Here is a 16338-nt window from a genome sequence, read left to right on the forward strand (position 1 = left end):
TTCGGGCTGATTTCTCAAGAAGTATTGACTTGCCCCTGAAAAAGTTTTTACCGTCATAATTGCAAGTTGCATCACCAAAAATCAAAGTGATTCGATATCAGGTCTTAAAGTGAACTTATCAGAAATTTTGTGTGGGAGGTACCGGATAGAGTGGACAAATATAGTCCATATTTGAACCTGATCTATATCGGGTAGATATATTAGGATGTGTAAAGTATAGACCAATTCGGCCACTCCCTTCAAGAGTTACCGTACGAACAATTTTTCCGAACATTTTTGAACTTTTGTGGGGGAGGTACCTGAAGGAGTGGACCGATATGGCTTATCTTCAAACTTAAACTATGTTTGGACAAAATATTACTAAGACCATATTTTGGACCGAATCGGCAGATCCGTTCGAGAGTTATCGCGCGCTCCAACCACCTTACACGGTATCATAGGGGTTTTTTGCAACTTTCATGCTATTTTCTCAGGAAGTATGGACTTGCCCCTGATGAAACTTGTACCGTCGTATGGATGGCAGTGAATACAAGTTGCTAAAACAAAAATCAAAGCGATTCGAGAGCTTTCGAGCCCTAAACTGAATTTTTCCGAAATTTTGTGTGGGAGGTACCCGAAGGAGTGGGCCTATTGAGACCATATTGGAACCTCATATTACTCTGGTAGAAAGTTTACACTATACAAAGTATGGACCAAATCGGGCACTCCCTTCAAGAGTTATCGTGCGCACAAACTTTCCGAACATTTTCGAACTTTTGTGGGGGAGATATCGAAGGGAGTGGACCGATGTAGCTCATCTTCGAACTTAAACTAAGTTTGGGCAAAATATTACGAAAGCCAACATTTGAACCGAATCGGTTCATCCGTTCGAGAGTTATCGTGCGCTCCAGCCAGCGGGACAGACAGACAGACGGACGGACATGGCTAGATCGACTCCAAATTGTCTGAAACACATTTCGTCCAAACATACTTGGGGTCTAAAACCATTATTTCGATGAGGCACATTTTCATCGTATCAAAGTGTATATACCCTCCTTAGCCTAAAGGCTGAGGGTATAAAAATATAAAATATAATGCATTCATGAACATTCAATATTTTTAGAAAACAATGAATTGTCTTATCCACCTAATTTGCCGTCATTGTTTTGTCGATCTTGTATCTCCCTTACGAACGTGCGTATGATTGATTTATTAAGAATTGTTAAAATTAATCATACGCCTTTGTTATGTGGATTAAATACGATTAATTTCCTGTTTTAAATTGAAAATTTAAACTTACTTGTTGAATGCCATATTTTATTCTCTACTTTATGTTTGACCTAACAATAATTAATAAATAATTCCAAAATATTAAATAATAAAACCAGTCGCTTCATAATTAATATTAATAATTTCAAATGTCGAAACTAATATTTTTACTTATACAATAATTCCAAAAAATAATAAAGAAATTTTGATTCTAAGCTATATGATTTGTCGCATGACAAATAAAAGCTTATAGTAAAAACTATAAAAACTTCTAATAAATTGGCGCCAAAATATATGAACGTCCGTTTCGGTGTTTCATTGGCTATTTTTTTGATATCAAAATAGAAAAAAACAACAAAAGCAAAAAATCACACACAAATCATATTGGCCAGATGTGATTCACCGACACCGACAATAAAACCACAAAACGCCTAACAAATTGATGAAAAGAAATCAAAGCATAAAAACATGTATAATAACAGACAATAACAAAAACAACACCTTACATCAGCTTCGTGTTTTCCTTCCAAGTGTTGAAACAAATAGGCACCACCAACACAATAGCAGACCACCATCAAAATCAATGTCACGTGCGACACAATACAAGTGATGACTTTCCACGAAAAACAGATGGCACTGACACATCGTCCACGTTCCGGTTTGGAAGGCTCAAGCATGTGCGGTGGCATTGAATGACCACGACGGCTCGACATTATGTCCGGTTAGTTCAAATCACTTTGTGGAATATCAAAAAATTTGCAGATGTGTGTAGAGATGTGGAATTGATCGATAGAGATTTATAGCCGGCGTTGCGATTGATGAATAGATGTTCTACTTTGCGAAATTTTACGTTTGGCAATTGATGTTTGTTGGGTCCAGTCGGTGCTGAAAAGAAAAGAAATATTGATTTTACTAAAATGAAAAATTCAAATCGATCAGAAACACAGATATTGGCTGTGCTTTTTCTAATGCTTATTTCATTAAAAATCAATTAATTATTTTTTTCTTTAATGAAATTATTAATTGCAGACAGTACGTAATGATATACGTATGTACATAATACATACATAATAAATACATGCATAGCTACATGAAATGGGAAGTTATCATTTAGTATTCAAATTCAAGAATTTAATAATGTGGGGTAGTTGTGTTTTGACGGCCAGACAACGAGATGACGACGTTGGTTACAAAGTTTTTCTTCAATTTACATACATACAACCCGATATCAAATTCGGAAGTTATTTGTTGTCGAAAAACAAACTTACTTTACCTTACTCACTTTTGGAAAGGACTTACGGTTTGTGAGAAAAAAATAAGAATGCAAAAAATGACCCTTGACCCCAAATAAACTGTTTTTTGCACATGTTTGATCTATAGAGACATTGTCTGTAATGACAAACCCTGGCTCTCCACCAAAATGCAGCTTTTTGGGAATATAGAAGCTACCGTGGTACAGTGGTAAGCACGTCCGCCTGCCCTCAGAAGGTCTGCTGTTCGATTCCTGACCAAAACATCAGAATTGCCGGTCGAGGCAAATCCCCTCAGTGCAATGTTGGCTTCCATTTCCTTAGTATTTCAGTCATTAAAAACTTCTCTACATGGGGTGTCGTAAGACCCCCGTTCGCACTCAGCGATAAAAAGTAGGTCCCATATCATTGGGCCAATATGAATCTGCGTGCACATCATCCTAAGACTTATCCGAACCATATGAAAAGGCCCATTGTTGCTGAAAGGTCTGCCGAGTATGAACAAAGATGTGATCCGTAATCGTCACTCTGTCACCAGCATGAATCTAGTTCTCTCGATAACTGAGGTTGGAGTGAAGACACTGGAGAGACTGGGAAACAAACTGTTCTTTGAAATAAGTGAGGCCAAAGTTAAAATCCATGGGCTGAATGGAGAAGAGAACATACATAAAGTTCACGAGCTAGAGGGGCCGCAAACATCAGCGCCCCAAAAAAATGATGCTTAGGGTCGTGCAGATCAATCTGATCTGATGAATCAAATCTAGGCGTCTGACCCGAGGAGTTCTTACTTAGATTCTAGGCCACAAAAAAAAAAAACAGACGAACGAACTAGAGCAGGATCCGTCTCTATCGAACTCCCAAATGCCTCTGTGGCAACACCAATGGAAGTTGGTAAAGAGAATATCTTCGAATACTATCTATCACAACCAGAGATCAGATCGGACATGATTGAAACATGTTTGATGTCAAAATTTACATGGCCACATAACAACATCAAACATACATACATAGCTCCTGATGGCTGGCAAAACTAATTGCGGTGCTAAGGTCACTGGGTTATTGGTAACCAGGCAAAGCGCCTACATATTCCACACAACGACTACTGCCCCAGCTGAGGAAACAAAGCACAGGATGAAACGGTTGAACACCTCCTCTGTTCGTACCCTGCACAAATGCAACGAAGAATGAAAACATTTAGGACGACCGATGCTACACGATCTCTCTGAGGCAACCGAACTAGATCTGGGAGAGGATTCTCAATTCATCAGGCGGGAAATAATTGCCAACAGATTACAACGCAATCATTTTCCGAGTGGAGTGGTTTTCAAAGCGGTAAATTAAACATAGCTTTGAAGGTTAAAGCCACCACGTTAACCAACCAAACCAAGAACACAAAATTAATTCCACATATTGGTCGATGTTGTTCTGATTCCGATCACTAACTACCCCAAAATATTGGGTGTAGCCGGGAGTGGATTATCGCACTAAAGTTCTCAACCTGTCGCCAACCACGCATATTGTTCGCGAAGTCTGGAAAATGGGCAGGGTGGTCCCGCTACTGAAACCAAGGATGCCAGCAAAGGTGAATCGTACAGGCCGATTATGCTTTTGTCACCTGTAGCGAAGACCCTTGAGGCCTTAGTCCTCCCCAGCATTAGAAATAGCTATCAAGTTGCCGATCCGTAAGCAGCACAGCACGACAGCAGCGCTGCCATCTCCACACATATTTATCGAGGACTCAACCAGAACAATATCAAAAGCCTTTGATATTGTCAGGCACTCCACGTTATTCGAGGACATCGAGCAGACAAACCTCCGGCCAAGTCTGAAACGTTGGATAATCAACGATATGTGTGGTCGCCAGTCGTATGTGGAATTCAGAAACAAGAAATCCAAGCCCCGTAGAGTGAAACAGGCGGCACTGAGATCGTAACATATGCAGATGATTGTACGATTCTGGCGTCAGGTACCTACCCTGATAACATCTGTGAGAGACTGAACTCCAATTTAACCGATCTTACCACCTTTTTCCACGCGAGGAATATGTAGATATCCGCCACTAAATCGACGGCCACTCTGTTCACCACATGGACGGCGCAGTATAGAAGAGAGTTGAATATCAGGGTCGATGGTAGCAGAATTCCGACCACAAACTGCCCCAAAATTCTAGGGGTGACATTCGACACCACTTTCACGTCGACCTCGCATACCACAGCTATCTCCGATAAACTGAAATGGAGGAACAAGGTCCTCAAGTCCCTAGTCGGCAGCATTGGGGGTGCAGATAAATAAACCTTGTTGACCACGTATAAAGCGATAGGTCGGTAAGCTATGTGGCGCCAGTTTGGTCCCCGAATTTATGTGACACGCAGTGGGATAAGATTCAAATTTGTCAGAACGCCGCCCTAAGAACAGCAACAGGGTGCCTCCTCAAATCTACAGTGAACCATCTACATGAGGAGGCAAAGATTCTTCCAGTACGGCAACATCATGAGATGCCATCGTTGCAGTACTTGCTCGGGTGTTACCGTGTCATCCCAATCACCTTCTGCTGGCCACCGATACACCCAGACATATCAGGAAGGTTATTCATGCTCTAGAGACGGAGGTCCAGCAATATAGGAGAAAACCTCTAGATCAACAGGCATATTAGGCGGGTTTGAACAGCATTCACACTGGCACAGTTGCCAAGGCCGTAAGCAATTATTGTGTGAATGCAGTCATCGGAGCACATCCCCATCTATCACAGCTGAAGAGCGTCACGATACTAAGCACCTATTAGACTGCCCCGCCAAACCTACTCATCTAACTCCAGTGGATCTGTGGTTACATCCCATCGAAGTAGCCACTTTCCTGGAACTGGAGATAGACCCAGAGCCAGATTGAACAGGAGAACGAACATACAAACATAATAATAAAACACTGTTACAACAACAACAACCTGTCTCCTGATTCTCTATGGAGGCAACCAGTCCAGGTTGCAGAATTCTTGAGTTTGGATACAGAAGAACCAGAGCCTGATAACTGAAATAATACTCAAACGAGCATACATATACAACAACAACATCAAACGTAAAAAGTTCCTGATTAGCCAAAATCGACGGAACGAGGCAAGAATAATTGCGGTGATTGTGGTTATTTGATCTGGTAAATAAAAAAAATTGTCGAAGGGCTTTTTAAATAAATTGCGGTCAAGGTTCAGATTTTAAATTCACATAGTTTAGACGATTTTGCTTGGAAACCGCAAGTCCTATCGAAATGTGACTGTGATTTTATAGCTGCTAAAATTCTCCAGAGGATAGACCTTCATGATTTGTTTCTAGGTTTTACCATTTTTGAGATACACATCACATTTTTAGGTTTTTTGTTATCTGTTCAAGATTTTGCTTGAAAGAAGGGCGGTTGGATTCTTGCCGTGAGCCTCGAAAATGTTTCAGTAATGGAAATATTTTCCTCAAGATTCATTCACCAAGAAATGTAGAAATGGAAAAAAGGAAAAGAAAATGCAATGTTTTAGAAGTTTAGAATAAGAACAGTAATGTTTCTTCTTTATTAAATTCATTGAAACAGGACGACTTCTTACCAAGGACAACTGTACTGGTTGATGCTCAGTTAACAAGTGTTTTATTTACAAGAAAAGTATTAAGGAAAAGCTAAGTATGACAATTCAGAGAGAGAGAGAGAATGTGAGCATACAAAACACAATTCTGAGCAGAATTAGGGATGCCGAATGCAAATATTTCGGAACATAGAACAATGGAAATAGGGTTGCCAGTTGGGGAAATCCGGCGTGAACAGGCATGTCTTATCGAAATGGAACTAGAGAAAATCGTATAGCTGTGAAATTTTTCTACAAGATTGGCTTTTGTATTTTTTCCTAGGTTGTACTATTTTTGAGATACATATAAGTGATACAGTCAGTGCATTGCCCAAATTTGAGCTTCTATATCTAAAAGGTGGTAAAACCTACGAAAATATCATAAAGGTCAATTTTAACTGCTGCAACATTTTCTTTAGTCCCATTTCGATAGAACATGCGAATTCCAAGCACAATCGTCTAAATTATCTTTTAAGATGAAATATTACGATATTAACAAAAAAATTAATAAACTGAAGCTGTGGAAATGTTGAAAGTTTCCAGTAAGAAACAACAACATGCAATATTTGGTGACAATTGTTACGAAAATTGAGTAAACAGTCACTGTTTAGTTTCAATGTACATATGTAATAGGGTTGTTGACTATTGTTTTCTTTAAATCATTCTTTGATACCTATATTTTGTGCGTGTTCTCTACTAACCCCCATTATTATAAGTCTTCTTTTGTTATAGTTTGGATTTACCGAACAGATTTATAGCGTTTCGGTTAACTTGACTGAATTTCAAGGAGGAGCTTCAAGTCATTAACATTCAATCCCAGCAAAATTTTATGGAAGTGGTTCCATGAGATGCCATGATTTCACTGGATCTTTTGCATTGGTTCAAATGAAGTCGTGAAAGATCCGATCTTTTCATAAGCATTTGAACCCATTCGAAGGAAGTCGTGAAAGATCCGATCGTTTCATCAGCATTTTCAAAGGAAGTCGTGATAGATCCGATCTTTTCCTTAGCATTTGAACCCATTCCATCGATCCAATAGAGATGAATTTTGTGTTTTTATTTTTACACATGTACGAGTATATATTCCTTTATTTATCTACTCGTAAATATGTTTAAAGCAATGTAAGATTTATTATGCTAGGAAGTCCCAATCATTGGTCTAAAAGTAGAGTCGAACTGCACTCTTTGGTATTAGTCGTGTTCCTTTACGTGCCTCAGGTTACCAGTTTTTACCCGCAAAGTGTTTCCTTACTTTTAAAAGCATACAATTTATATGAGAGCAGTTCACCACTTTTACCATTTTTGCAACAATTACCATTTTTAAAAGTAAAGGAACAGACCAATTATAAAAGTTTCCTTGCCTGCTCTAGGGAACCCTGCTCAACAAGTCGATTTGTAGATCCCTACAAAACAACAAACATTTCCAAAACGTTGTAAAATAAAATTCACGAAATAGTAATCTGCAGTTGGAGCCAATGTCGAAATCTGCACTGCACTGATGGGAAGTAAAATCCTTTTGTAAGATGAATCAAAACCTGTTACGGAGGAAGTAAACTCTGTTGCGTGCAGCGGCGGTGTTTAGACTGCAACAGCTGGGACGGCCGGAAGTCAAGTTTCTCACTTAAATTTACAACCTGTCGCTTGCCAAACACATCGTTCCCGAAGTCTGGAAAATAGGCCAGCTACTGAAGCCCGAAAAGGATGCCAGCAAAGGTGAACCTTACAAACCGATTTCGCTTTTGTCACCCGTAGCAAGGCTTTAGTTCTTCCAGCATCAGAAATAACTTTCCAGTTGCCGATCAATAGCATAGAATCCGTAAGCAAGCACCCTCGTTGTTTGATGTCATCGAACAGACTACGTACCGTCCAAGTTTGAAACGTTGGATAATAAATTTTAAATGTGGATGACAGTAGTACGTAGAATTTAGGATCAAGAAGTCCAAGACCCGTAGAGTGAAGAAAACCTCTTCTGTATTCCAAACGCTGCAGACCGCATTGAGATCGCAACGTATGCGAATGATTGTACTATCTTGGCGTCAGGTGCCTTCCCTGCCGACATTTGTGAAAGACTGAACTCCTTTTTGTCTGATCCTACCATTTTTTCTACGCGAGGAATATGCAAATACCAGCTAATAAATCTACGGCCACTCTGTTCACTACCTGGGCGGTCGAGTTGGGAGCAATAGAGTTGAATGTCGATGATAGCAGAATTCTGACCACAGACCCAGACAGCCAGGGGGTCTTCATAATCTAGAAGGAGAAGTCTAACGTTACAAGAGTGAACCTCTAGATCAACAAGCCTTTCAACCAGGTTTAAGTAGCAATCACGCGAATGCAGTCGCAGATGCAGTAAACAGTTATCGTGTGAATGCGGTCCTTGGAGAACATCCACCATCTATCGCAGCTGAGAAGCGCCAGCTGTCAGGACAAACCAGAGTAGTTTTGGGTCAATACGCTCGGGATCGTGCAGCCGTCAAAATTCCTGCAGGGCAAGTACTGATGACACCGTGGAAAACATCTGTCGAGCTATCCTGCTAAGAAACTTAAGTTTGCAGCTTTGTGGTTACAAACCATATAAATAGCGAAATAGCCACATTCTTACGACTGAAAGACCCAGATTCAGATTAAGCAGAAAAATGAGAATGCAAACATATTAACTACTGTTACAACAACGAGAACAAACTGTAATTATAGATGTAAACTTTATGATGATAAATAAATTATAATTATTTCATTAATTTCTTTGAATTAATAAAATAAAAAATACAAATCATTTTTCAATACAGCATTTTCCATTTTCCGAACAAGACGTGAAAATTACATGCCAAAGGGTTGGTGAAAATGACATGCCAAAGATTAGTGAAAATGCTATTCTTGGGAATTGGTTAAGATGGCATGCCGAAGGATTGGTATAGATGTCATGCCAAAGAATTGTTGAAGATGCCATTCCATCGAGTTAGTAAAGATGACATGCTTAGGATCTGAAAATGAATTGCATCTTTTGGGGGCCACGCTCTTGTAAAAAGAATGAGTGAAGATGCTGAAAAAATGACATTCCATTTCACTTGCACCCATTCTTGAATAGCATCTTTGGCATCGAACATTTTGCTGGGATGTGAAAATTATATTTTTAATGCCTCCAAATTAGTTTATTTTGAATTTTCAAATCCATCAGATAGTAAAAGAACACATGTAATAATGGCCCTAAAACGTTTCCAATTTATAAAGTTAAACTTGAAAACAGGTTGTAATTGCAAGAATAAAAAAGAGTTTTTTTATTTCTTTTTTGTTTTTATTTTGTTATGTATTTCAAATATTTGGTGGATATACATACATATATATACAAACTTGTGTAGCTAATTTTTATTATTAAAATATTACTATTTTCACATTGTTTATATCGCACTTCTTATAAATAAACAAAGGAACTCGCTCTCTATGTATCCGTGTTTATACACCAAAATAATTTCTTTTTTTCAATATTTATTTGACTGATTAGACTCAAATCCATCAATAATAAGAATTTTCATGCTGATGTGCTTTCCTAAAACAACTCATAGTGTTGATAAATTAACGCATAAATATTTTGGCGAATATTATGTGAAAACAGGAACAAACAGCGGTGATTGATACCTGAACTACAAGAAGCAACTCGTGCCAGTGTAATTTTGGATTTTTTTAGCGAAATGAATGAAAATTGTGCAAGTTTCTTTTTTTTATGAAACTACTATATAAATTTCAATTTCTCAATATTGGGGAAATGTATTCGTCATGTAATTTTTTTAATTTTCAATTTTGTTTACTTCGGAAACAACAAAACAAACAAACATTTTGAGGAACAACTCAACAGTCGCCCATTGCCGGCAGCGTGTGCTAGTTTTAGGTGAAAATATTCCCCCAATACAAAATACATTTATTGAAGATATGAAATTAAGGAATCACAGTGTTGTGAAATGGATAAATTTGTTGTTTGATGTAAATGCGGCTTAAGTGTTCAATACAAGTTGAAAGCTTTTACAATTTCAAATGCCGTTTGTATTAAACTGAAAATACATCCAACGTTTGAGTAAAGTTTTGTGTCATTTCTGGTAGAAGAATAAAGAAAAATTGAAACTTGGCAGCTCTTTGTCTTTTATTCATCTACCAGAAATTACAGAAAATTTCACTTAAACGTCGAGGTAATAGTACTGTTACATTAGAGTTTTTTGCCGGGTTAACCCACTTCATGAGGAATTATTTGATGTTTGCGCTATGGAATTGACATTATAAACCCAAACCCACTGGGTTAATCCGGTTAAGTGTAACCGGGGTATAACCATCTTTATGAGGATTTATTTGACATATACACAATGGAATTGACATTCGAATTCCAGTGGATTTATTAAATCCGGTTATGTGCAAACGGTTCGATTCGTTTGAGCATCTGTTATAAGTTGCTCCAAAACACAGTTTCTTTTCATTTATTTTTGTTCACTTTGACATACCTTTTCCTTTAAAACACTTGAAAAACTCAACGATAATAATTTTGAATAAAATCTTTTACTTTTTAAAACACTGTGCACGGATTATTTTTGGAAATAAACGCAACATCAGCAGACAATTCACATGCATATACACGCACTCATCTACAAGGCACTGAATGTACAGACACAGAAACACAAAACTAAAAACTGAAAAAAAAATTAAAACATTGAACTAAATTTTATTTCTTTTTCATTCCACTCATTGAAGAAAAATTATCATTTTTTATTTGGACTGATTGGGATTTGTTTAATGATTTATTTTTCCAAACACAAGAACATTCGTTTAATATTTATTCCAACAATACAGATTAGCTATTGGCTTTCCTCAAGCAGTATTTCATAATAAAATATATTAAAAAAAAAAAAAAAAAAAAAACACCAATAAAATTGTTATAATTTGACGTACGGGAATGCAAAAAACGATACTTCTTAAATTCCATTCATTATGTCCAATCAAAATAACAATTTTGAAAAGATATTGCTTTTATTTATTTCTAAATTTAAACGAATAATTACATTTTCGTCGATTTTTTTGCTTATGTCTGGCGGCGTTATTTTATTTTTTTTTTCTTATTTAGCGTTTTCCACTTTTTCCTCCTGTTCTATACAATAAACACCATGGACCACCACATTCTGACTTCGTTTCGTCGCAACGAAATGGCGACGCGAACACTTGTGTGGAAATAGAAAAAAAAGGGTTCAATGTTCTTTGATGATCGCGTGAAGTGAACTTTCTTTTTCCGAACGCGTAACGGCCACACAACTGATCTCTGCCACAGATCCACGAGAACTGAGGGATTTTTCTCAGACGAAATGAAAAAACTTGTTTGTGGAAGTATCTCCCCACTGTGAGAAAGTTTTACCGGAAAATTGTTTTGATTTCATTTCAATTTTTGGAAAATTAGGAAAGAAATTGTTTCTCTTTTCTTCTTCTCTTTGTTAAGAGAGGAAAAATTATGAATGTACATTTGGTTTTAAAATTGCGTTTTTAAGGAAATACCCTACACAACAACGATATGACATCCGGTTCTTTGAAATGGATTGACGCGGATCATCAGTTTTCGATGAGTAGTGCGATCCACTAACTCAGTTTTTGAGCTACCGACAAAAATTGGTAAAAATAAAATTTCCGCAATTTACGATATTTTTCGGTTAGTTAGCGAACAAAATAACGTTTTCGCTAAGTCCTACCAATAGCAATGTCAACTTTCGTTTATACTTTTCATTCATCATTTTAATTTTGCCTATTTTTTGTCGATAACTAAACAAAAATGAGTTACTGAATTCCCGGAATGCCTTCTCCGATCTCTCTTAGTCCGTACAGGGATAGAGAAGAAACCCAGGCCATGGATCTGTTCCGTTTGCCAGTTCCGCATCTACCATATGTCAACTTCGTTGAGATGTAATGGATTTAGAGAATGGGTACACTTCGGAGAATCTGTAGTGGGATTCTGTAACTTTTTTGACGTTATAACGGTATAATGACAAAAATCGGTAAAATTAAAACGCCAAATTCCGATGATCTTAGTCACGTCTGGACTACTGAGATAGGAGTTGTGTTGCTGCTTTCTGCGCCAGAGTATCTCCCAGGATGTCTCCGACTTCGCCGTCCGAATAATCAACCTCGTCGGAACTCGAGACATCCCCGCAGTCTCCCCGACAACATCAAACGCAGCATCTAACACCTCAAGTTGTTGTTCAGCGCCCCGGAAATGCAACGATCAATTCAACTGCAACGATCATCGTAACAAAATCAGAAAAATAGTAAACTTTATGAGTCGAAAGAACATCACAGGAAACAAAGCTCACCAACAATTGTATTGCATCAAACCTACGGTTCTATGTAGGTTTTTATGCTGCTACAACAACAACAACAACAATTGTAGCTTGCAGCGGTGCGACGTTTACAATGTTTTGCGGAAGGATCGTACAAGTATCGGAGGAGTAGAACTTGCCTTTCTTATACACCAGTTTGTCCAGTATAGACCTATCTCGCTTGAGCTTGCCTCCAGTGACCAATACATGGAATGTATGGGGGTAGCAGTAAAGTGTGGGACTGCCGAGGTAGAGCTGCCGATGAATAGCTGTGCCTTGCTTTATATGGAGGCCAATAACTCTTTGGTGCTGGGGAACTTCAATGCTCATCATGAGGTTTGGCATTCGCTCCTAGTCAATGCCCAGTGGGGTACAGCGCTGGCCGAGCAAATTGATAGCTCGACATTTTGTAAATGAAGACGCCCCTACCAGAATTAGAGGAGAGTGTCACAGTTCGCCTGACATAACCATCGTGTCACCTGGTCTGACAAATGACGTTACCTGGCAACCCGTCATTTCCCTTGGATGAGACCATCTCCCCATAATTGTCTCCATTAGCAGACCACCCGACTTCATCACCTCTGAACGCCGCACGTTCGTCAATCATAAAAAGCTGATTTGCCGAGTTTCAGAGAGTTCACCAATCACCGCTTCAGAGAATTGCCCAATCCTTCTGATGTTCGGGTAGCGGAAAGGACGTTCCGGGACATCATCACTGCTGCAGCCGCTCGCCATATCCCTGCTGGTCGAATACCTGAAGTAAGACTAAATTAGCGTGATGAGCTTCGTCGTATCAACCCCAATGACCCTAGAGTCAGGGAGCTGACACTGGAAGTTAACAGGCTATTCGGCGAGCATAAGCGGAACAAATGGTTAAATCATCTGAAGAGCTGCAACATTGGAGCCGGTATAGGTGAATTGTAGGCAACGGTTAAGTCACTCTCGAACCCTGGAAGAAGGGAAGATAGGACCTCAGTCACGTTTGGCGACGTTACGTTGACTGACCCGAAGAGGTGCGCAAGTAATTTCAATCGACAGTTTGTCGAGCATGCCGAGAGTGACAGGGCGAAGAGAAGAACCACCACAATTTACAATGGATGATGTTGCCAATGCCATCAGGAACGCTAAATCATCCAAAGCGTTGGGTCCTGATGGAATCTCCATGGTAATGTTGAAGCAGCTGGATGAGCCGGGAGTCGAGTATCTCACCAAAGTCTTCAACTTGTCGCTAGCCACCCTCGTTGTTCCCGAAGTCTGGAAAATGGGCAGGGTGGTCCCACTACGGAAGCCAGGCAAGGATGCCAGCAAAAGTAAATCGTACAGACCGAATTCGCTTTTGTCGCCCGTAGCAAAGACACTTAAGGCCTTGCTCCTCCCCAGTATCAGAAATAGCTATCTAGTTGCCGATCATCAGCATGGATTCCGTAAGCAGCACAGCACGACAACAGCGCTGCGCGCCATTACCGCATATATCTGTAAAGGACTCAACCAGAGACGGCCGTACGATAGAACAGTGATGGTGGCGCTTGACTTATCAAAAGCCTTTGATACAGTCAGGCACTCCACGCTGTTTGAGGACATTGAGCAGACAACCCTCCGGCCAAGATTGAAACGTTGGATAGTCAACTATATGTGTGGACGCCAGTCGTACGTGGAATTCAGGAATAAGAAGTCCAAATCCCGTAGAGTGAAACAGGGAGTTCCCCAAGGTGGGGTGATATCTCCGGAACGGTTTAACCTCTACCTCTCCTGTATTCCACCCCCTCCAGACGGCATTGAGATCGTGACGTATGCGGATGATTGCACGATCCTGGCGTTGGGTACCTATCCTGATGACATCTGTGAGAGACTGAACAACTATTTAACCGATCTTACCACCTTTTTCCATTCGAGAAATATGCAGATTTCCGCCACAAAGTCTACAGCCACTCTGTTCACCACATGGACAGCGCAGTTTGGACGTGAGTTGAATGTCGTGTTCGACGGTAGCAGAATTCCGACCATAAACTGCCCTAAAATTTTAGGGATCACATTCGACACTACATTCACGTCGTGCGTACACCCCACAGCTATCTGCGACAAGTTGAAAAGTAGGAACAAGGTCCTCAAGTCCCTGGCCGGCAGCACTTGGGGTGCAGATAAAGAAACCTTGTTGGCCACGTATAACGCATAGGTCGGTCTGTGGTAAGCTATGCGGCTCCAGTCTGGTCCCCGAGATTCAAACTTGCCAGAATGCCGCTCTGAGAACAGCAACAGGGTGCCTCCTCAAATCTTCAGTGGACCATCCACATGAGAAGGCAAAGATTCTTCCAGTAAAGCAACACAATGAGATGCTTTCGTTGCAGTACCTGCTTGGATGTTACCGTGTGAGCCATCCCAATCACCATCTTGTGGGTAGGCCCGACACATTCAGGCAGATCAGGAAAGATATCCATGCTCTAGAGGGAGAGGTCCAACGATACAGGAGAGAACCCTTGATCAACAAGCATATCAAGCAGGTTTAAATAGTATTCACACGGATGCAGTTGCCAAAGCCTTAAGCAATTATAGTGTGAATAAAGTTCTCGAAATACATCCCCCATCTATTGCAGCTGAGGAGCGTCAGCTGCCACGACAAACTAGAGTAGTTTTGACTCAACTACGCTCGGGATATTGCAGTCGCCTGAATTCTTATTGGGCGGAAATCGACCGGTCCGTGCAAGACATCTGCCCAGTATGTGGCATGGGCCCGCACGACACAATACACCTTTTCACCTGCCCAGCCAAACCTACTCTTCTAACTCCAGTGGATCTGTGGTTACATCCCATCGAAACAGCCACTTTCCTGGAAGTGGAGATAGACCCAGAGCCAGAGTGAACAGAAGAACGAACTTACAAACATAATAACAAACTCTGTTACAACAACAACACGAACAAGGATAAGAGGAGATTGCCTCAGCTCGCCAGACAACACTATTGTGGCACCCGGTCTGATAAATGAAGTGTCCTAGCAACGTGTCATTTCATTTGGTTCATACCATCTTCCGATCATGATTTCAGTTAACAGACCAACCGCATCCTAAACTTTGAGAGAACTTTCCGGGACGTCATCACTGCTGCAGCCGCTCGCTATATACTTGCTGGTCGATTACCCGAAATCAGACCAAATTTCGTAAAATCTCAAAAGACCCATGAGTTAAAGAACTGACTCTTGAAGTCAACAGGCTAGTTGGCGAACATAAACGGAAAAATTGGCTAGACCACCTGAAGCAATGCAACACTGGTACAGGATTGAGAAAATTATGGACAACGGTTCAATTACTCTCGAATCCGGGAAAGAAGGATGATAAAACGGCGTGACAATAACAGATCGAAAAAGGTGTGCGTGATATTTTAGCCCGCGGTTTATAGAACACCACGATAGTGATAGGTAGAAGAGGGGTGTGCTAGTGTTACGCGCGGACTTAGGTTGGAATAATTACTGACCCTTAGCTGCTCGGGTGCACTTGCATCTCAGCACAACATTGCTGAGCGTGAGCGTTAGAAAAAAGTCACAATCCTCTTTGATTTGGACACCTCGCAACTTCTGCTAACGTTGGCACAGGCCTTACTTCGCATATTTTTATTGTCCGTCCGTCTTGTCTAATCGCCGAGATGTGTGTGGGTTGTAAGAACACTCTCAGCCGATGAAGTATAATCATAATTTACAAAAAACGATGTTGCAGATGTCATCCGAAACGCGAAATCATCCAAAGCGTTGGAATATCAGCGGTAGTGCTTAAACAACTGGATGAACTCGAAGTGGAGTATTTAACAAGTGTCCTAAATAGACTGGTTTTAAAAAAATCGAAGTCTGATTTTTTATGTGGCACCACCCTAAACTGTTTAGTGAAGAAATGAACTCGTAAAAGTTTCTCATCGATTG

At 40.1% G+C, this 16338-nt stretch overlaps 1 protein-coding gene across 3 annotated transcripts in view; it reads right to left on the minus strand.

Moving 5' to 3' along the window:
- The window catches only part of galene (potassium two pore domain channel subfamily K member galene), a 47181-nt gene extending 35769 nt beyond the window's left edge, over positions 1 to 11412 (minus strand). Inside the window, exons 1-3 of one of the 3 annotated variants that reach the window (XM_073984378.1) lie at positions 11136 to 11411; positions 10581 to 10766; positions 1755 to 2133 (exon numbers count right to left, since the gene is read on the minus strand). In XM_073984378.1, coding sequence (XP_073840479.1) covers positions 1755 to 1961 — 207 coding nt within the window. In that variant the 5' untranslated portion in view covers positions 1962 to 2133; positions 10581 to 10766; positions 11136 to 11411. Of the gene's footprint in view, positions 1 to 1754; positions 2134 to 10580; positions 10767 to 11025 lie in introns of all 3 variants that reach the window. The other 2 variants (XM_073984379.1, XM_073984380.1) reach the window with 2 other exon arrangements.
- Between the last annotated feature and the right edge of the window lie 4926 nt (positions 11413 to 16338).

The sequence above is a fragment of the Musca autumnalis genome, unplaced genomic scaffold, assembly GCF_047663935.1.
Source record: "Musca autumnalis isolate F117 unplaced genomic scaffold, ASM4766393v1 scaffold_4, whole genome shotgun sequence".
NCBI lineage: Eukaryota > Metazoa > Arthropoda > Insecta > Diptera > Muscidae > Musca > Musca autumnalis.